Here is a 21,240-nt window from a genome sequence, read left to right as displayed (position 1 = left end):
GAAATATCAAGAAAATGTAGGCCCGGGTGTGGTGGCTCACGCTTGGGAATTCCAGCACTTTGGGAGGCCGAGGTGGGAGGATCCCTGGAGACTGGGAGTTGGAGACCAGCCTGGGAAACTCTGTACAAAAAAAGAAGAAAAAAATAGCCAGGCCTGGTGGCACATGCCTGTGGTCTCAGCCCAGCAGATTGAGGCCACAGTGAGCCATGATGGTGCCTCTGCACTCCAGCCTGGACTACAGAGTACAACTGTGTCTCAAAAAATAAAGAAAAGAGGCCGGGCGCAGTGGCTCATGCCAGTAATCCCAGCACTTTGGGAGGCCGAGGCAGGCGGATCACCTGAGACCAGGAGTTCCAGACCTGCCTGGCCAACATGGTGAAACCCATCTCTACTAAAAGTGTGAGAATTAGCCAGGCCTGGTGGCGCACGCCTGTAGTCCCAGCTACTCCAGAGGCTGAGGTGGGAGAATCGCTTGAACCTGGGAGTGGAGATGGCGCCACTCACTGTTGCCTGGGCGACAGAGTGAGACTCTGTCTCAAAAAGTAAATAAATAATAAAATAAAATAAATTAAAATAAGAGAAAAGAAAACCAAATTTATAGTAGAATATAAATTTGGTAAGAAAGAGATTGCAGCCACAGGTCAGTGGCTGGTGAGATGGGCTTTGGAAGCTTGTTTGATAACAAAAGCTCCAGGTCTCTTAGAAACTTGGATGTCCCAAAGCAAGGAGGAGTCGAGTCCATTAAGCTTGATGTATTTTCTTCTTTTGTTTTCTTTCTTTCTTTCTTTTTTTTTTTTTTGAGATGGAGTCTCACTCTGTCACCCAGGCAGAATGCAGTGGTGTGACCTTGGCTCACTGCGACCTCTGCCTCCCGGGTTCAAGCAATTCTTCTGCCTTAGCCTCCCAAGTAGCTAGGATTACAGGCACGTACCACCACATCCGGCTAGTTTTTGTATTTTTAGTAGAGACGGGGTTTTACCATGTTGGCCAGGGTGGTCTTGAACTCCGGATCTCAAGTGATCTGCCCACCTCGGCTTCCCAAAGTGCTGGTATTACAGGCATGAGCCACCTCTCCGCCACAGATGTATTTTCAAAGCGTAAGCCACCTCCATCTAAGAGGCCAAGCTGTACACTTTTTTTGTTTAAGACAAATCGGAGAGAACAGAACATAATCATTAGAGGTGTGGAAAGATACCTAGAGTGAATGTCATCAACATATGCTGTCCAGAAGTGGAAAGAAGGGGGAAATGGTGGGCCAGACATGAAGTCTTTGAAGATTTCCAAAAGGGGCTTGGAGACCGAGAAATGCTGTCACCAGAGATAGGGTGGAAGGGTGGTGAACAGGAGTCTACTGTTTAGAAATCATTGTAGTTTGTTCTTACAAGTTGGGCAGGTTTTTGGTACAATTATATAACTACACATACATTCAGGGTATTGAAATGAATGATGTACTATACATGTAATTACATGTAGCAAAATGTGTACTTTTATTTGGTGGGTATTTACATATAGTACAGCGAATAGTGTACTTAAAAATAATTAACATAAAATATTATTTTAAAAACAAAGCAATTAAAAGTAGTTTGGTTTTCTTGAGCTCAAAAAAAAAAAAAAAAGAATCTGGAATCTTCCTTTCATTTATTCCAGTAGTCTATGCCAAATCATTCTAAACGGCTGTCACCAAAGACAAAAGAGTCATTCCCTCTGTTATTCATAATCTTTTGATATAAGGAAAAGGGATTTTCAAATGTAAAGTGTCTCAAAACTTCTGTCTCGCCTTAGTCCTGAATTTAAAACATTTACAAATTCAGGCAGCTTGAATGACTACCTTGATATAATTTTGAACTTCTGTTTGTAAAATTAAGATTCTCCACCTGCCTTTTTTTAAGACTTTTTATTCCTTTATACCATGCATCAAAAGAGTCATATCTTTATGCTTGTTTATGAATAAATTATGATGTAAGCATTTAGCATTATGAATTGTTTCTGATTATTTCTTGTTGAAAACTATTTGAAACTTGTTCTAGTTTGGATGCAAAAAAAAATTCAGAAAATGGATTAAGGTTTTAGAATGAACCTCTTGATTTTTCCTTTGAAGTATATCTGATTTCTGAGTTTTTTTCATTTTCCTTCTAGCTTGGTAAAAATTACAGATTATTCCCCAACTTTTCTTGGGGATAGAGTTTCTTAACTTTAGGTGAAACTTAATTGTATGAGTCCATAATAAAAGACTCTTATGTGGGGTAAAGAAAATTGATTTTTAAAATAATGCCTTATAGTGTAAGACATTTTTCAATGTGGAAGAAATTCTTTTTTTTTTTTTTTTTGAGACGGAGTCTCGCTCTGTCGCCCAGGCTGGAGTGCAGTGGCCGGATCTCAGCTCACTGCAAGCTCTGCCTCCCGGGTTTACACCATTCTCCTGCCTCAGCCTCCCAAGTAGCTGGGACTACAGGCGCCCGCCACCTCGCCCGGCTAGTTTTTTGTATTTTTTTTAGTAGAGACGGGGTTTCACCGTGTTAGCCAGGATGGTCTCGATCTCCCGACCTCGTGATCCGCCCGTCTCGGCCTCCCAAAGTGCTGGGATTACAGGCTTGAGCCACCGCGCCCGGCCGGGAAGAAATTCTTGATAGTTAATTCCTTCAAGGAATTAGTTGAAATATAACAGAACAACTTCTAAATTTGAATCTTTAGAAAACAACACGACACATTTGCATTTCTTGGGTCTGCCAACGAGGGCCAATTTAGTAGTAATCTACCCATATTTTGGAGAACTGGACAATTTTTTTTTTTTAAACCTTAGTGGATTTAATAAACTATATGTAGATGTCAGGGAAAGGAGAATCCACTAGTGTTAGGAGGACAGGAAAGAATGAACTCCCAAAAGCACTTTACAATTTTCTGCAAGTTAAATTAGATAGTATTATCACATCCCCCATGTGGCTACTTAACACTTTTTAGGCAAAATAAAACGGGCCAGAAAAGAAATTTAGGAATTCTGGACTAAAATATTAATTATTTAGTTACCTTATTTGGGGCTAAGCTGTATTTCATGTAAAGGCGTCAGGAACAAACATCATCTTGGTCAGTTCCTCCATCTGATGACGGGGGGCTTGATTTTGAAAGCTTGGGTGGCAAGTTGGTCATATACTTGGAAATTGTGAGATTTCATCCCCTAAAGGAAGAGCCTGAGTATCGAAAAGTGACCAAATGCCTGTGGATTTTTTTTCCCTTGTTTTTCATTCTAAGTAATATTAATTATGCATCCAGGTGCCCGAGGTATTTCTTGGTAGTGGGCCATTTATCTTGAGAACTTACCTGCCTCTCACACTGTTCTGGGAGGTCATAGCCATTACTGTATTATCTTTGTAGGTGCCAGTGGAAATCTAGGTCCTAAAACCTATAAAATATTTTCTAAATATTTTATGCAGTGCACAGCTTTGTAGATCCACTCTGCCAGTGGGTACTCGGGTTTTTACAACGGTGAGGGTGAAAGTCAATCTGAAACAATAAAAAAGAAACAAAATAGTCTTTGGAAATAAATACAATTTGCTTTTATTCTGTGTCTATACTTGCTCAAGAAAAATAAAGTGCATTTTAAAAACTTTTTTTAGGTCTCTGCTGTTTCACTCAACCCAGATAACTTTTGATCAGTGGTTTATTTTTAATGATTTTCTTTTTACAAAGTAACGTTTTATGGTGCTGCTGAAAGTTATTCTAAACCCCCCCCACCCTCTGCAGAGAGCAACAAGGTTTATGTAACGCAAAGCTTTGGTGGGAGAAATCTAAATTGTATTTAAATAGAGGTTAACCGCTGGGCCATCCAATACAGTGTGTCTGTACTAAGTCAGGTTAGCATGTAAATAATATAAATATAACCAGAAATGTAACAAGGGTATTTAATAGTCATCAGATTTATTTCTAAAATATTGCCATGGATTCAGAATCCTGAATTCCAACCAGATGTATTTCGGGAGTATTACACAGGTCATATATATTTCACTTTTTTGGTTCAAACCCAGGGGATCTACACGATAATTAGATTGAGAACATCTGCATCAAATCCAAACCATTTCCCTGATCCTTCCTTGAGCCTTCCTCATGGGAGGGATTTCTGTTTTGTGTTTTTTTTTTTTGTAAAGCCCCTGCACATTTTATTTGTCTAGCCACCTTTAGCGCAATTCCTAGGTCTCGCCTGCCTGCCACCGCAGAAATAGACGTGCAAGGGGAAGGCGGAAGCACCCCCCCACCCCCACCGCCTCCCAGAGTGTGGAGGCATCCTTAGAAGTCGCATTTCCTCGGGACAGGACTGTCCCGCGGTGGCAATGCCGCTTCCCGCCAGGGGCCTGACTCTGGGACAGGGCGTGGCCAGGCGCGGGGGCCCGGTGCGCCGGTGGGCACGTGCGCGGGGACCCGAGGACCCGAGTGTCGGGGCGCCGCTGCCCTCTACCGGGCGGTGCGGTCGGAGCTACCGCGCGGCGACCGGCCGACTGCGCGCGCGGGCTGGGGCGCCCCACACGGAGGCAGCCCTTGGCCACCGGAGATCCGCAGTGCCCTGCTCTGCGCGGCGTCACCGCATCTGGGGTGGAGGCTCGCGACGTGCCCCCCGACGCCAGCGCGCTCCCACCCACCGGCGAGTCAAAGTTGCGTTGGGGAGGCAGTGAACCCCGCTGCTGACGTCAGGGGCCTCCCCTTGGGGAAACTGAGGCCCCTGGCCAGCAGCGCAAGACCTGGGGACACGCGTGTTCTCTAAATGTTTGGGACTTTCATTTCTAGCCTCTTCCTCCAAAAATGCCGAATTCACTGCGCCAACTCTCGAACTCACTTGAAAAGCAATTGTTTTCCACTTGCGCGTTTTATTTTGTATCCTATACAGATTTTGTTTACATATGCATACTGAGATTAAGGAATTTGGGGACTTGTTTTAACTAATTACTCGTTCAATGAGGTGCGGGAGAGTCAAAGTACAGTATTCCTACTGGAAACTCCAAGTCACACGTGTGTATAATCAATGAAAGATGACGATCACAAAACGTGTGTTTTCGCCAGCTTTCTGCGAGGAGAGAAATCAAAAGAGAATTTATTTTTTGGTTTGCATTTTAGCATTTCTGTAAACTTGGGACCACGCTTTCCGTTTTCAGTGAGTGCACCCACACTTTCCAACATTCTGCGCCCGAAGTTGCAACAAACCAAGGTGTCTGAACCACAGGAAGTTTCTTCGGCTGTTCCGCTGAAGTGGCGCGGGGGGACACAGAACTGGGCTCCCAGACTTTTCCTGTCGTGGCCTAAACTGGAACGGCTTGGGCGAATGGGGGCTGCCGGGACCCCCAGCGTCACCGCCGTTGGGGTGCGTTCGGGTGCGACGCTGGCACCGCCGCGGTCCGGGTGTGGGGCATCCACGCTCGCGGCCCCCTGAGAGGGTCAGGGCTGTTTCCCCCTCAACTCCACTCCTCCAAACATGCGACGCCGTTCCTGGTCGTCTCGGTGTCCCCGTCCTCGCTGGGCGCAGAGGGATCAGAGCGTTGCCGTACACCGCCGGGGCGCCTCCCACGCGCGCCGCTGCGGGGGACCTGGGCCACGCAGGGGTCGGGTGGAGGGTCCGGGGCAGGTGGTAGCGGCGTCTCCGCGCTCTGGACACTAACCATTACAGGGTCGCTCAGACGTTTCCCCCGACCGGAGCCCTGAAGGCGCTGCGCTCGGCCACCGCGGGCGATCGCGACCCCTGTGGGGGACCCCCCAGCCCTCCCCAGGTGCGCGGTGCCCGGGCACCCCGGTCGCTGCCCTCCAGCGCCCCCTCGGGGCCGGGTCTGTGGCCAGCGCGACCGCAGACTGGGGTGGGGGGGGTTGTCCCGAGGGGCGGGGGTCGCCGGCCGGCCCGCGGAGGGGAGGGGGAGAGCGGGGTGGGGGGGTTGGGGGAGCAGGGGCCGCGGCCGCGCGCGCGAGGCCGGGCCGCGGCCGCCGCGCCCTGGGGCTGCGACTCCGGCTCCGACTCGGGCTCGCCATGGCTGCGGCGGCGCCGTGAGGAGGAGTCCGCGTCCTCGGTGGCGGCGGCGGCGGCCGGCTCCAGGCCGGGTTTTGGCGCCGCCCGCCTGCTGCCTCCTGGCGGCTCCTGAACTCCAGCCCCCTCTCTATCAGCCGCTCACTCCGTCTCAATATGTCTCAAGATGGCGGCCAATGTGGGATCGATGTTTCAATATTGGAAGCGCTTTGATTTACAGCAGCTGCAGGTCAGGCTCCTCCGCGCTCGGCCTCGCGCCCGGGGGTGGGGGCTGCGGGCGGTCGCGGCCTCCGCCGGGGGCCCCGGGCTGGCCCAGCCGCCGGGGGGCCCGCGGCGGCGGGGAGGAGGGGGGTGCCGGGCACCGCGGGGCCGAGTCGGGGCCGAGTCCCTCCCGCTCCCCGGCCCCCATTGATCACTCGCTTGATCGGAAATTGATCCTCTTTGTTCAATTCATCGATCAGCCCAAGATGGCGCCGGGAGCCGCCGCCGCCACCGCTGCCCCCGGTGTCTGCCCCCACCCCGGGCGCCCCCCCGGGCCCCCGCGCCGCCGCCGCCGCCGCCAGCGCCGCCGCCGCCGTTGCCGCCGCGGGACCGGGGAGGGGGCGGCCCCGGCGGCCCGCGGGGCGCGCGCGCGAGCAGGGAGCGGGGGAGCGGGGAGCGGGGAGCGGGCGGCGGGGGGCGGGCGGCGGCGGGCGCCGGGAGGGGGCCGCGGCCCGGCGGCGGCGCCCGCCCGCCCGATCGCCCCGCGCCCCCGGCCCGCCGTATTCCCGGGGAAAGTTTGTGGGGAGTTGCTGCGGGGGGTGAAGCGCCTGCCTCTCCAGGAGGAGCCGCCGCCACTGCCGCCGGCGCGGCGGAGCTGGGGCTGGTGGCGCTGTGGTGCCGCCGGCTCGGGGGAGGGTCAGAGCGGCCACCGGCGGCGGCGGCGCGGCCCGGCTCCGGCCAGGCGGGCGGTTGGCCGGGCGGGCGCCCGCGCTCCCTACCCCCGGCCGGCCCCGGCCGCCGCCCCCGGCTGTCACCGGCCCGGGCCGCGCAGCCAGTCCGGCACCCCGCGTGTGGCTCCCGGCGCGGACCCCTGGGTTTGTTTACGTCCTGGGGAGCGCCCCGGGGCCACCCGCACACCTCGCGGCCGCCCCGCTCTTTTGTGTGCCTGTGTCCGTGGCGCGGACCTGTCCTTCCGTGGCCGGGGACCCCCGCGGGCGCGCTTTGGGGAAACTTGGCGAGGGGCGGCGGGGGTGCCCCGCGCGCAGTGCGGCTGGGTCGCGGTGTCCCGGACCGCCGGGTGCGGGCGCGGGTGGAGGAGGCTGCAACTTTCCCCGAGCGCAGGCCCCGTGCTGTTCCCCCGGGTGCCCGAGCGGGGGACGCTGCCTCCCCACCGCCTGTCCGAGCCGAGATCGCCGCGCGCCTGGGGGCTCCGGCGGCCCCCAGTGACCTTCGGCGCCCGCTCCTTTCCTTGCCTCCCCTCGGGGCTTCTGCCCTCCTGCAGGGCCCGCCATGGAGCGCGCGGCGGGTGCGCTCGGAGATGCCTTCTCGGGCCAGGTTCTCGAAAGCAGAGCCCCGGGGGCCCGTTGGGACCCTGGCGTGCTGGGCAGTGGTCCGCGCGCAGAGTCCCCGGCGCCGCGGGGGGACTGTGCCGGGGCTCCCCGGCCCGCGCCAGAGCCGCCGCCGTGCCCAGGGGGCGAGTGCCCGCCTGCCACCCCCCGCCCGGAGGAGCGGCGCGCCTTTAGGGTCCGCCCCGCACGTGCCAGCTCGGCGCCCGCGGCGCCCGGACAGCCCCGGGACTCTGCCAGGTGGATGTTGTGCGTAGCCGGAGCCAAGTTGAAGGTGAGCGGCGTGTGGGCCAGAAGTCCCGAGATTGCAGGCGCGAGGGCAACCGGGGATGTGGAGGCGGGGGGTGCCTGGGTTCCGCGGTTTAAAATGCCCCACGGCTGCTTGGCGCTCTGGGAGGGGATAGGAGGGTTCCCCAGGGCCTGGGGAACTGCAGCTGCTCCCACTGCTAAGGTGTGTGTGAAGGTAAACTTGGCTGAACTTTCCTAACCTGGAGGACTGGTGACAGTGACCTACAGCAATACCTTTGGGAGCAAAGCGGCTGAACTCGAGATGCAGGCTTGTATGAAACGAAGCGGGTTGGATTAAAACATATTTAAATGGGATCTGACAACTTTAATTGTATATGCTTGTTTTCTGCTCTTGCCTACTAAGAACGATAAAGCCGAGTCATAGTCGTTATGAAATTTCCTGAAATTTCTCGCTTAACTAGGAAGAAGACTATGCGAAATATGTATTTCCGATAAGATTAAAACTTAAAGGAGTTTGAGTATTTATTGACTAAAATAGATTACTCCAAAGTGTCTATTGTGTAAATTAGATTCCTGGATGTAATGAACACAGCCGAATGGCATTTTTGATAAATTGGTCTACCCTGTTTTAGTAAAAATAGCTCCCTTTTACCATAATTTAATTCCTGTGCTTACTGTAAAACCCGTTGTGGAGTTTTAAGAGACAAACATTATTATTATTTTTCCCTCTTCCTAAATGTGACATCCTAGCTTAATATCAATGAAGTGTCCTTTTTAAAGCATCCTGGCAAACCTGCCAAATGGATTTCGTTTCTAGAGTTACTAGATTTTAAGAACTCTAAACCATCCTGTCCCCCATATTAGCTACTTCTTCAGGGGATCAGGGCTCCAGGACTCCATGGAAAGTTTCCATGTCACTTTACTTGCACTTTATGTGGATATTAAGAAGAAAACAAAACCAAACTCCAAAACAAAAATCGCTTATTTGAACGTCATTCCTCTTTACTCCTTTGCTTTTGGTGGTTGCTAATGATTTGGCCTTAGATGATTTTCTATGGGTTTGCAAACTTCAATCGAATAGGAGATGTCAAAGTTCAAGTCTCAGGCCAATCTGGTTCTTTCTCTGGGCCGTGAGGAGGCCTTTGGAGTTGGTGTCTGGTTAATTCCCACCAATAGTCAGTGAACCAATAGGACGACAGTTTGGGAGAGAATTCATTAGTTTCAGATTCTTCTCATCTTTCCAGACCTCTTTATACTGAGATTGGGTTGCCACCTGGGGGTAAAGAGGCTGATTGGTGTCAGCAGAGACAAATCCAGGTTGGAGACTTCAGCGGGTCCAGGTGAGGTTGGGCAGTTCTGCAGTTCTGCAACCACCCAGTGAGCCAGGGCCTCCGGGTTCTTGTCCCTCGGCTTTCTGGGTCTTGAAGCTGCCGCCTTGGCACAGGAGTGCATGCTCAGGAAGAGAGTTTCTGAAGATTGTGTTTTATTCCGTTTCCTTTTTAGTCCCAAAGGCTTGTGGTATGGAAGTTTCAGTGCTTTGGTATTGCTAAGACTAGTTGGACAAGTTTTTTCTCCTATCTCAGACTTGTAAAAACCAGGTTTTCTTTTCTTTTTAAATAAGAAAAGCACTGTTGTATAAATTTGTCTTTTAAATACATATTTGTAAAGAGGACACTTTCTAAGGCTCATGGCACTCTATGTTAGTGCAGCTTTGAACTCTTTGGGACGGGCCCGGCCAATGACTGTCTTCCCTTTGGGACATTATTCCCACATGGCGTCCAGCCTTCCCCTTTAAGCAGCCTCTGCAAAAGTAAATTTGAAAAGTTGCCTTCTTTTTCAGAATCAAAAAACAATTTCAGTTTTGCTGAAAGTCCATTTTCTGATGGCTTTTTTTTTTCCCCCTGTTGTGGAAGCGTGTATGTTACTGGCTGTCCAATACTGTTTACCATAATAAGTATATTATTTTAATTAAAATGTCCTATCTAGTACCCTTTATAAAATAACGGTTCAAGAAATTACACCACTGCTGCTTCTGCTTTTGTTTTCTTGGTTATTTTAATATGGGTGTCTTTGAGGTTGGATGTGGGAAGGGGTCATTGGCAGTTGATTTAAGTTTTTTCCTATGTGAAACTCTTTTTTTTCTTAAAGATGCAAGTTGGTGAGTTAATGCAACAACTCCTGGTATAGTTGAGTCCACAGACACCCCTTTGACTACATCCTCAGCTTCATGTATCTTCTGTCGGTAGTTAGCCAACCTAAGAAAGTTGAAAGGGCCAAATTGTCCAATACCTTCAGGAATGCTTCCCTCCTAAATCCACTGAGCTAACCTTAAAAATGCAGTCTGGCGAACTGTGCTGAGCCTAAAACCTTTAATGGCTATTTAAAAAGTCTCCTATTGCCATACAATTAAGACAAACCCATCAGGGTTTATATGGGAACTGTGCAGAAACAGTAGTTTGTGCTTTCTAATTCCCCTCCGGGTCTACCTGTAGCAGTAAACAATCAAAACCGCTCCTGAGGCTGTACTCACTTTCTGTGTCTTAGGAGAGAAAACAAGGCTAGAAGTAGAAAGTCCACATTTGTTTCAGCTCCTCTGTAATGCCCCAGGAACAGCTGTTTTTAGTGAAATGAAGGAAGGACACATTTGTTAGGGGAAAACTCATACATTTCGTAAACAGAGAAATTCATCATATGAAGAATCATACAGAGGTAGGTTGAATTCCTACCTGTGCTTCCATTTCAAATAGTTTACACAATTGTCACATGTAAATTTCCCAGACAGGTATATCTGACGAATTGTAACAATTGTAACACAAATGCTACATAAAAGGCAACTCTAACCATTATTTGAATATACAGGACCCAGGATCGTGAGTTATTGTAGGAATTATTTAAGACCGATTTAAAATTATTGAATACGTAACTTTAAAAAATATAATTGCTCTCTCTATGAAAAGTGACTTTTATTAGTAATTGTCAAAGACAGAAATTTGTCTGTCTTGTCATTTTGTTTTGTCTGAAGCCCGGCGTTATCGCCGCAGAGAGAGAGTTTTGGTTTCCACCGAAATTTCCCTGCCTCCGATTGTTTAAACCAGACCCTTAATCTTATTTTAACATACTTAAAATGTTCAAAAAACCCGGAAGAATTGTTTTGTGTAAGTAGCAAGCGAATGTAGCTTAAACACTCAAGCAATTCTGGTATCTAATTGGAAACAGGTGGAATTCTTGGAATCCCATGTTTGAGTCTTTTTATAGCAAAGCCCAGGGACACTTTTCACTTATAGCCATTCGTTTTGTCGAAGCTATTTGAAGAGGGGCCCCACAGTCTCTCCTTATGTCCCACTGTTGCTTACCTGGACAAAGCAGTCATGCTGGGTGCTTTAGGAACTGGATACCTGTGAATGCCTGGATGCCGGGAGAAGTGTGTGTGTGCTCCGATAATGGAGTGAAAAAGGAATCTAATGGCATAGTTAGACAAGCGATTTAATATCTGTATTGTTATATGACTTTTAGAGCAAAGAATTTGTGAATTCATTTGTGATTTCTGACTTGATGAACCTTGACTGACCGGAGCATGTAGGTACATTTTATTACACCCTGATTCAGAGAAAAACTATTTGCCCCCGCCCCCCCCCCAAAAGTTCTACATTTAGAGAATATAAACTTCACCAGCAACCAAAAAAGTATTAACTTGGTGAGGAGAGTATTTTCTTTTTTCTTTCTTTCTTTCTTTTTTTTTTTTTTTAATTTGAGACGGAGTCTTGCATTGTCGCCCAGGCTGGAGTTCCCTGGCGCGATCTCGGCTCACTGCAAGCTCCACCTCCCGGGTTCATGCCATTCTCCTGTCTCAGTCTCCCGAGTAGCTGGGACTGCAGGCGCCCGCCACCGTGCCTGGCTAGTTTTTTGTAATTTTTAGTAGAGACGGGGTTTCACCGTGTTAGCCAGGATGGTCTGGATCTCCTGACCTCATGATCCGCCTGCCTCTGCCTCCCAAAGTACTGGGATTACAGGCGTGAGCCACCGCGCCCGGCCGATATTTTCTTAAATATTAATGGCAGGGCCCTCTGAATTGTCGGTGTCATTTGATCCATTCTAGTTTTCAAGGCGTGGTCTTGAAAAGCAGTTGATCGCCCTGGTTTTGGGATATGTTTCAGAACCAAGTTTCGATGGTATGTCAGTGTTGGATTTTCCTGCTGAGGACAGCTAAGGTTTGGTATCGAGCAGTTTTGAATTTGCTGAGCTGTAATCAGTCCAGCTTCTCAGCTGTCTTCTGAGAAAGTTGATGGAGGAGAGTGGTCTCTGGTGGGGATGGAGGTGTCCCTGCAGGAAATGAACCAGGTCTGAGGGGAACCTGTGCTGTTCCCCTCATTTGTGCTGCGCGTGAAACAGCTTTGAAGCACCTGGCTTGTGACTTAAAAGTTTTTTAAAAAGCATTTGTGCTGCCCTATTCAGGTATGACACAGTGAGGGTGAACCACTCTTTTTGAAAGACATCTAAGGTCGGCCATGGTGGCTCATGCCTGTAATCCCAGCACTTTGGGAGGCTGAGGTGGGCAGATCACTTGAGGTCAGGAGTTCGAGACCAGCCTGGCCAACATGGCAAAACCTCATCTCTACTAAAAATACAAAAATTAGCCGGGCGTGGTGGTGCATGTCCGTAATCCCAGCTACTTGGGAGGCTGAGGCACAAGAATTGCTTGAGCCCAGGAGGTAGAGGTTGCAGTGAGTTGAGATCACGTGACTGCACTGCAGCCTTGGTGACAGAGCGAGACTGTCTTAGGAAAAAAAAAAAAGAGACATCTAATTTGTTGTAAAACCTGTCAAGAACCTTCGCTTTAAAAAGCTAACGCCTCTCTAATAAAAATAATTTTAATTTTGTTGTAATTAAATTCAGAGAGGATGATGTTAGTGCACAAAATAAAGATTGTCAATTTCTTTATTTTAATCCGACGGCATTTCCTTACTGCAGGAGGCCCAGGACCGTTGGCAGAAATTTTGTGTTGATTAGAGCCCCGGGCCATGGGAAGTGCAGGTATTGTGGCCACAGAGTTCATTGCCCAATCCCTGGCTGACCCCACAAGCAGGACTGGTACAGATCCCACCCACAGGGTCTTCCTACACAGAGAAACATAATCACACAGGTGACTGGAACGGAGCCAAGGATGGCGGTGTTCCTCCCGGGATTTACTAACACTGCCAGCCAGCAACTCAAGAACTAGCCAGCCAGGAGTTTCACAGTAAGTGAAACTGACTTGGTTCTGCTTCCTTTCATGAAAACCTTTGTGAAAATGAGCCCAATAAGGAGTCCAAACCTTTATAAAGCACAGGACCTGCCAGAGTGGAAAGGGCCCCGGCCGACTCCATCAGCCGAAGCTTGAAATCTGGGATGGTCTGGACTGTGTGATTGATGCAGTTAACGATGGAGGAAATTAACAGAGCTTACTCTGAAACACCAGGGAAGTGGCTTGTTCTTCCTTGGCGTTACTTTGAGTAGATACTGGCACACTGCTTGTTTTCTTACAGATACCTTTCTATTGGGCTGTGTTTATTCAATAAGGAAATGCAGTTAACTTTTTTTTTTTTTAAAGTGAACCACGGGTTATGAGGTGTTCCGAGTTTGGTTAAGGGAAAAACAAATTGACAAATTAGCTCTTTCTTAAGTGAGTATTGCGAAACAGTGAGAAATAGAATGCCTGTCGTACCGTCATTAAAGATTTATCTGGGTGTTGACAGCTTTTTGTTAAATGTGAGACATTCAGATCCTGTCCACCCAGCATATGAAAAAACCAAACCAAACCAAACCGAAAAACAAAACGCAACACAAAAGCTTCTTTCCATTTCTCCCCAAAAGCAAGACAATTTTTCTTAAACTGGTACTTTCTCCCTAATGAGTTGCCACGATTTTATTTTCTCTAACATAGTTTTATGTCTTTAAGACAGAACGAATATCAACTCTTTTTATTTTATTTTTTGAGACGGAGTCTCACTCTGTCACCCAGCCTGGAATGTAGCGGCACAAACTCCGCTCACCGCAACCTCCACCTCCCGGGTTCAAGTGATTCTTGTGCCTCAGCCCCCTGAGTAGCTGGGATTACAGGCGTGCACCACCGTGCCCGGCTAATTTTTGTGTTTTTAGTAGAGACAGGGTTTCACCATGTTGGCCAGGCTGGTTTCAAACTCCTGACCTCAAGCAATCCACCCACTTCGGCCTCCCAAAGTGGTGGGATTACAAGTGTGAGCTACTGTGCCCGGCCTCCACTCTTTTCAGACATCTTTGTTGAGTTGTTCTTTTGGGCCTGTAAGTTTCTCTGGCTTATTGCCACTTTCCCCTCCTGTTTCTAGGGAAGAAATGATTATTTAGATAAAAAATAATTTGATAAAAGGTAGCAGATGATACCAAAGGTTAATCTTTGTCTTGAAGAGCCTGAAGCTGTGAGCACCGGTAAAGCCATAGGCTGTGTTGAGGGAAGGGCTGGCTGGGAGCTGCCCTCAGCCTAGCCTCCTGGTGTTAGCTGGAGCCCTTGCTGTCTGGACAGCCTATCACTTCTCGCCCTTCTCCTGCCCTACCAAGCCTGTCCCTTCCTGTGTTGTGACAACTTTTTTTTTCTTTTTTAAACAAGTATTTCTACCGCTCCATTATTTTGAGATTCTTGGAAGAAAGATACTATGTAAATGAAAATTAAAAATAAAATTCTCACTGGAGGGAATCGTATACATGTAATGTTTTTGATGAGGTTTGGAAAAGACTTTCGTTCTCCCTCTGGAACTGGAAACATTCTGTGGCTCCTGTCACCATTTCTGTGTCACTCTGAAAGGTGTGGCAGATAATGGTGAAACATATTATTTTCTGTTTTTCACCACGGTAGTTGACCCAGAACTTAAACCCATGCAGTCCTGGGTTTAGTGAATTATTTCTGTTGCATACAGTTCTGCTGTGTCCTTGCCGAGAGCGTAGTCAGCAACCACCCAGAGAACACCAACCTTTCAAAAGGAAAAGGACTGGAGTCCCCAACATACAGAGATTACAGCTAAAATTACGACCAGAGCTGTAAATCCTGTCTTCGCTTCCTATTCACACAGCAGAGATGTTGTAAGTCATACAGGTTTGAGACAGAAAATTGAGAGCAGAGGAGCATGTGTTTAAACCAGCATAGAAACATTCATTTACCAGAATTGCTTTATTTCAGCTGTATCTCAACTCGTTGCTTACACAGTCACGTTTGCTGTCTTGTCACTCAGCCAAGTGGGAGACAAGTTCAGGTTTCTGCTCCATGGGATCCAGGAGTCTGTAGTCACCGGTGAGCTTGGAGGACCATGAGGTGGCTGGGGCCCTTGGAGAACTGTGCTACAGAGTCGTAAAGCCACCACCCGGAGCTGGCCATCCCAGAGGGAAGTCTTGGTCATCTCTTCTCCTCCACCTGGTCCTCAGCCCTGGTCCCACAGTTTGTCAGCATCGATGTGGGACTGGGAGAGGAAGGATATTGCCAGTTATGGTTGAATGTCATTGTCAGGGGAGTAAGAAGTAGTTTGCGATTGTTTTACATGGCTCTGTGTTGGTATATAATTATGCTGTCATCTTAAAACGCCCTGATACCTTAATGAAATCTTGTGTGTGTGTGTGTATGTGTGTGTGTGTTTGCAGTTAGTTTTGGGGGCTGCTTATTGTGTGTGAGAGCCAAGTCTTTCTAACACACAAGAGCTGAGTGCGTCGTCTTTTGCTCGTTTTAAAACTGCCCATTCAAAACAGGTCGCAATCCATTATAAATGCAGCTGCCAGATTAATCTTCCCGAACCATTGATTTCATGATGCCATTCCTCTCCTTAAACATCCACGGTGGCCCACTTTGGCACAGAGTGGAGACCACATTCGTTAGGGTAGCAGGCAGAGTTCCCCGGATGGTCCTTTCTGCCCCACCTAAACCTTTTCCATCCTAGCTAGAATGACTCCAGGATCTTGCATATTTGGGGGAGCTCCCTCCTCCTCCCTCTCTACATCTGAGCTTCGAGCCTATTTCAGAATTTTTTTGGTTTTTTGTTTTTGATTTTTTGAGGCAGGGTCTTGCTCTGTTGCCCCGGCTGGAGTGCAGTGGTGAGATCATAGCTCACTGAAGCCTTGACCTCCCAGGCTCAAGCAATCCTCCCACCTTAGCCTCCTGGGTAGCTGGGACTATAGGCACACACCACCACGCCTGGCTGATTTTTCTTTCTTTTTTTTTTTTTTTTTTTTTTTTTTTGTAGAGACGGGGTTTTGCCATGTTCCCCAGGCTGGTCTCAAACTCCTGGGCTCCAGTGATCCTCCCTCCTTGGCCTCCTAAAGTGCTGGGATTACAGGTGTGAACCACTGTGCCAGGCCTTCAATCCTATTTCATGCATTTCTTTTCCTTTCGCCCCTGTGTGCCCGGCAGTGGTGATGGAGACTTAAAATAGCAGTGGCTTCCCGCCCAGAGGGGTGGACAGGACCGGCAGGACAAGGCTGGGATGGATGGAGCTGTGTGTGTCTGAGCCTCTGGGAAGGCTGCAGGAAGGGCTTGGAAGACAGGTCAGGGCGTGGGCAGGGGGCGCCCACTGAGCTCTGTGCGCTTGGGGAGGTGTGGGAGAGAGGGCTTTCCAGCAGAACGGTTGTGGGGTGGCCAGGGATCTCTAGGGCTCCCCTGTGGGCTTGGGTTCCCTCCCTCTGCCCTGATTATCCCTTGTGTACCCACCACAACCATCCGCCACCCAGGCCCCCACTCTCTACCTTATGTGTTCAATTTAGGACTCATTCAACTGGTTAAGAATGCAAAAATTTTTTTTTTTTTTTTTTTTTTTGAGACCGAGTCTGGCTCTGTCGCCCAGGCTGGAGTACAGTGGCCGGATCTCAGCTCACTGCAAGCTCCGTCTCCCGGGTTTACACCATTCTCCTGCCTCAGCCTCCTGAGTAGCTGGTACTACAGGCGCCCGCCACATCGCCCGGCTAGTTTTTTGTATTTTTTTGAGTAGAGACGGGGTTTCAACGTGTTAGCCAGGATGGTCTCGATCTCCTGACCTCGTGATCCGCCCATCTCGGCCTCCCAAAGTGCTGGGATTACAGGCTTGAGCCACCGCGCCCGGCCGAAGAATGCAAAATTAATTCTTTTTTTTTTTTTTTTAAATATTGTGAAAGCAGGTAGATTATAGTAAAACAGCTGTGATTTTTGTTTGTTTGTTTGTTTTTTGAGACGGAGTCTCGCTCTGTCGCCCAGGCTGGAGTGCAGTGGCGCGATCTCTGCTCACTGCAAGCTTCGCCTCCCGGGTTCACGCCATTCTCCTGCCTCTCAGCCTCCCGAGTAGCTGGGACTACAGGCGCCTTCCTCCACGCCCAGCTAGTTGTTTTTGTTTGTATTTTTAGTAGAGATGGGGTTTCACCGTGTTAACCAGGATGGTCTCGGTCTCCTGATCTCATGATCCGTCCACCTTGGCCTCCCAAAGTGCTGGGATTACAGGCGTGAGCAACTGCGTCCGGCCAAAATGACTGTGTTTTGAAAGCTACTGATAGGTACACCTATGGAATAGACATTTCTTTTTCAGTCCCATTAATTATCTTTCTGTGCAAAGTAACGTAAGTGTTACTTTTTCGGTCTCATTAAGGTTATCTGTCTTTGCAAAGTAGCATAAGTGTTGGTTAAAATACAGCTTACCCTTGAACAACATGGGGGTTAGGGGCTGATCCCTTCTCCCATTCCCCCCACACCCCGCCTGCACAGTCAAAAATCCATGTATAACTTTTTATTTCTCCTCTCCCGTCCCCTCCCGTCCCGTCTCCTTTTCAGACAGGGTCTCACTCTGTCACCCAGGTTAGAGTGCAGTGACATAATCATAGCTGACTGCAGCCTGGACCTCCTGGGCTCAAGCAGTCCTCCCACATCAGCCTCCCAGTAGCTGGGACTACAGACACTCATCAGCATGCCTGGCTAATTTTTATTTTTATTTTTTTTAGAGACAGGGTCTTGCTTTGTTGCCCAGGCTGGTCTTGAGCTCCTGGGTTCAAGTAATCCTCCTGTCCCGGTCTCCTAAACTGCTGAGATTATAGGCATGAGCCACCATGCCCACATGGAACTTTTGATTCCCCAAAAACTTAATTACTAATAGCCTACAGCTGATAGGAAGCCTTACCGATAACGTAAACAGTTGCTTGATTAACATGTATTTTGTATGTTATATGTATGATATACTGTATTCTTAGAATGAAGTAAGCTAGAGAAAAGAAAATGTTATTAAGAAAATCATAAGGAAGAGATAATATATTTACTAATCAGAAAGTAGAAGTGGATCATCCTAAAGGTCCTCATCCTCTTTGCCTTCACATTGAGGAGTCTGAGGAGGAAGAGGAGGGGTCAGTCTTGCTGTTACAGGGTGGTGGAGACGGAAGGGCTGGAGCAGGTGGAGGCGGAGTCAGGAGAAGCAGGCCCAATCAGTGTAACTTTTTTTTTTTTGAGGTGAAGTTTTACCCTGTCACCCAGGCTGGAGTGCAGTGGCGGATCTCAACTCACTGCAACCTCTGCCTCCCAGGTTCAAGTGACTCTCCTACCTCAGCCTCCTGAGTAGCTGGGACTACAGGCACCTGCCACTACACCCGGCTAATTTTTGTAGTAGAGACGGGGTTTCACCATGTTGGCCAGGTTGGTCTCAGAATTCCTGACCTCAGGTGATCCGTCCTCCTCGGCCTCCCAAAGTGCTGGGATGACGGGCGGGAGCCACCACACCCAGCCCCACTCAATGTCACTTTTACTATGGAAAAAAAAAAATCTGCGTGTAAGTGGCCCTATACAGTTCAAACCTGTGTTGTTGAAGAGTCAGCTATATGTATAATTGTACTTGTGGCACAGAGAACACAAAAAGATCCGTATTTTTAAAAACAGCATTGGGCAGAACAACTTTTTGACAGAGGTTTGTTCTTTGACTCTGCTGACAGCCTGAACGGGAGGAAACTTCCCCATATGAACGAATGGGGAAAGTGCATGTTGTAGTTCTCAAAACCCTAAAAAGTCTAAGAGAAACCCAGCAGCAAGAAACGCAGAGACTTGGGTGTCAGCATCGGAGGAATGTCTCACGTCTGCCTTATCCCCCAAACCCTGTCCCATGGGTCTGGCCTGTGGCCTGTGTCTGGGCAAAGGCACTCCCCACTCCGGGTCAGCCCCACTTCAGAGCAGTGGACCTCATAGGCCTGCGTGCTTTGTGGCCACTTCATTTAGTCAAAGAAAGTACCTAGGATATTTTTGTAGAGGTGACGTCACTGTCTGGCTGCAGAAGCATTTGCTTGGATTTGGGGAAGTGAGGGCTGGGAGAGGAGGACTTAGAGAGGCAGGATGCCCAGGCCCAGTGCGGGTGGCTGATGGGAGGTGGGCTTAGCATCTGCAGGGACAGGGCGGAGGGAGAGGAACCACCCGAGGCAGGGGGAGGGGGTGTGTCCCCTTTGGGATATGGGGGATTTGGGGGACTGGTAGGTAATTCCAGGGGTTGAGTCCCTGGGGAAAAGGAGGCTTTTAGCTCAGTGGAAAAGTGGGTGCCGAAGTCTGGAAGATGAGTTGAAACCTGGAGTTTGAAGCCCAGGGAGGATTTTGTTGGAGTGTTGGCTGGTGCTGGAGAGCTTTGCATCATTTGGGGTGGGGTGGGGTGAAGAATTAATTTGAACCGGCACAGCACCCCTTTGTCTTGACTTTCCCTGTACTGGAGGGAGGACGGCTTGATGTTTCAGCAAAAGGAGCAGTGGAGAGAGAGAATGTTGCTTGTAGGATTGGATTCCACATACCGTATCCAGTTTTACATCCACTGGTGACAAGACAGGAGCTTTTCTATTTTTATTTTGTATTTTTATGTTTTTGTGCACTAACGGTAATGGTTTCATGCGAACAGACAGCGGGCAGGCGCGGGCTTAGGCTCTTGGTTTATTTCATGTTACTTGCGTGACAGCCCTGTGGAGCTGCGTACCTGCCATAGGTGAGAAGCCGGGAGTCGGGGTTATATCCTGGCCTTTGCCGAGCTCCAGGCGTGTTTTTCCTCCCAACCTGCGCTGTTCCCTAGGCAGCCCTCAGCCGAAGCAGTGGGGTCACTGGGGGACTCAGAAGGGACCTCTTCTCCGGGGCTGCCCAAGATGAACTTGGCTGGGTGTGGGTCACTTAGCAGTGAGCAGCTGGGGATGGAAATGGGGCCGGGGTGGGTGGGCTTGAGGGGAGCACTTTCTCGGGGAGGCCTGGCTGGAGCCTTGCCCTGTCTGTAGACTTCAAACTCAGCCCCGCAGAGAAGGGTCATCTGATGATAGAATCACGGCTGCCCCGTCATTCCTGTTAGCAAACTTCATCTGATAGTTGGGATATGGCTGTGGCTGGGGCTGCAAGGAGCCCCCCCATTGCATTACTCGCTATCCTCAGATACCCAGTCCTTCCTTGCCTGAAGCAAGTTTGTTGGAAGCATTTTGGGGAACTGTTAGGAGAGAGGCCTGGCCATGGGGCCCGACGGGCCCAGAGGAGAGGCCTGCCCTGTCTGTGGGTGGTTTGGTGAATGCTGGATGGAGCGTCTCTTTACAGGACTTTCCTCTGAGATGCAGGGGCTGTGCCCCTGGGTGCTGGGGAGTGAATTGCCCATAGATACTGATCCCTGTACTTAACCCTGTGGCGGTCAAGACCAGATCCCCACTCTCCAAGCCCCTGGGAAACTGGTTGATGTAGCCCCTGTGGTGATATCGCACTCAAATCCATGCAGATCCCCTGACATGGTCAGCAGCACCCACCACGCAAGCTTCTGTTCTGAGCTACACGGGATGTTGGGCGTGTGTTTTCTGAGACTGACTTCATAAGACATGTACCATTGGCCAACTGGCCTGAGATAAACAGCCTGGTCACAGCGACATCCCTGAGATCTTAGCTTCTTTCCCTCGGGGAATTATCACTGGACTGGAAAACTGAGGTTTTGGGCCACTCTGGATTCAGATGCTTTGGTTGTTGTTTTGGGACAGAGTCTTGATCTGTTGCGGACTGCAGGGGTGGGATCATAGCTCTCTGCAGCGGTGGGATCATAGCTCTCTGCAGCCTCGAACTCCCAGGCACAAGTGATCCTCCTGCCTCAGCCTCCCTTGTAGCTGGGACCACAGGTGCGCCCCACCATGCCTGGCTAATTTTTTTTACATATTTTTCTATAGACAGGGTCTTATTATGTTGGCCAGACTGGTCTCAAACTCCTGGGCTCAAGTGATCCTCCTGCCTCAGCCTCCCAAAGTGCCGGGATTATATAAGCATGAGCCACCGCGCCTGGCCCAGATAACTCTTGCATGCTGATTTTTTTGTAATGATGGACTTTGTTTTGTTAAAAAATTATAAATTTAAAGAGAAAATATGCAAAAATGTGCACTGGTCTCAGAAATAACACAGCACATTCGAGTGAAGTTGTTGGCAGTTCTGTATATTTCGGGGTGACTCATTTTTCTCATAGGCTGTTG

The 21,240-nt window shown here is 49.5% G+C and overlaps 2 protein-coding genes across 8 annotated transcripts in view; one reads left to right on the top strand and one right to left on the bottom strand.

The window, feature by feature from the left end:
• Positions 1 to 21,240, bottom strand: part of IFT22 (intraflagellar transport 22) — a 984,170-nt gene that overhangs the window by 507,003 nt on the left and 455,927 nt on the right. Inside the window, exon 1 of one of the 7 annotated variants that reach the window (XM_050783888.1) lies at positions 20,147 to 20,156. The exons of 5 other annotated variants lie outside the window; for them this stretch is intronic. The gene's annotated coding sequence lies outside the window, so the exon portion shown is untranslated. Of the gene's footprint in view, positions 1 to 5,729; positions 5,740 to 20,146; positions 20,157 to 21,240 lie in introns of those variants that run through there. One more of the 7 variants, XM_050783884.1, reaches the window with a different exon arrangement.
• Positions 1 to 21,240, top strand: part of CUX1 (cut like homeobox 1) — a 1,083,765-nt gene that overhangs the window by 632,691 nt on the left and 429,834 nt on the right. Inside the window, 1 exon segment of the mRNA XM_050783609.1 lies at positions 6,075 to 6,224. Coding sequence (XP_050639566.1) covers positions 6,162 to 6,224 — 63 coding nt within the window. The 5' untranslated portion in view covers positions 6,075 to 6,161.

Source organism: Macaca thibetana, chromosome 3 (assembly GCF_024542745.1).
Source record: "Macaca thibetana thibetana isolate TM-01 chromosome 3, ASM2454274v1, whole genome shotgun sequence".
NCBI lineage: Eukaryota > Metazoa > Chordata > Mammalia > Primates > Cercopithecidae > Macaca > Macaca thibetana.
Note: the sequence above shows the minus strand (reverse complement) of the source record. Positions and strands in the feature narration are given on the sequence as shown.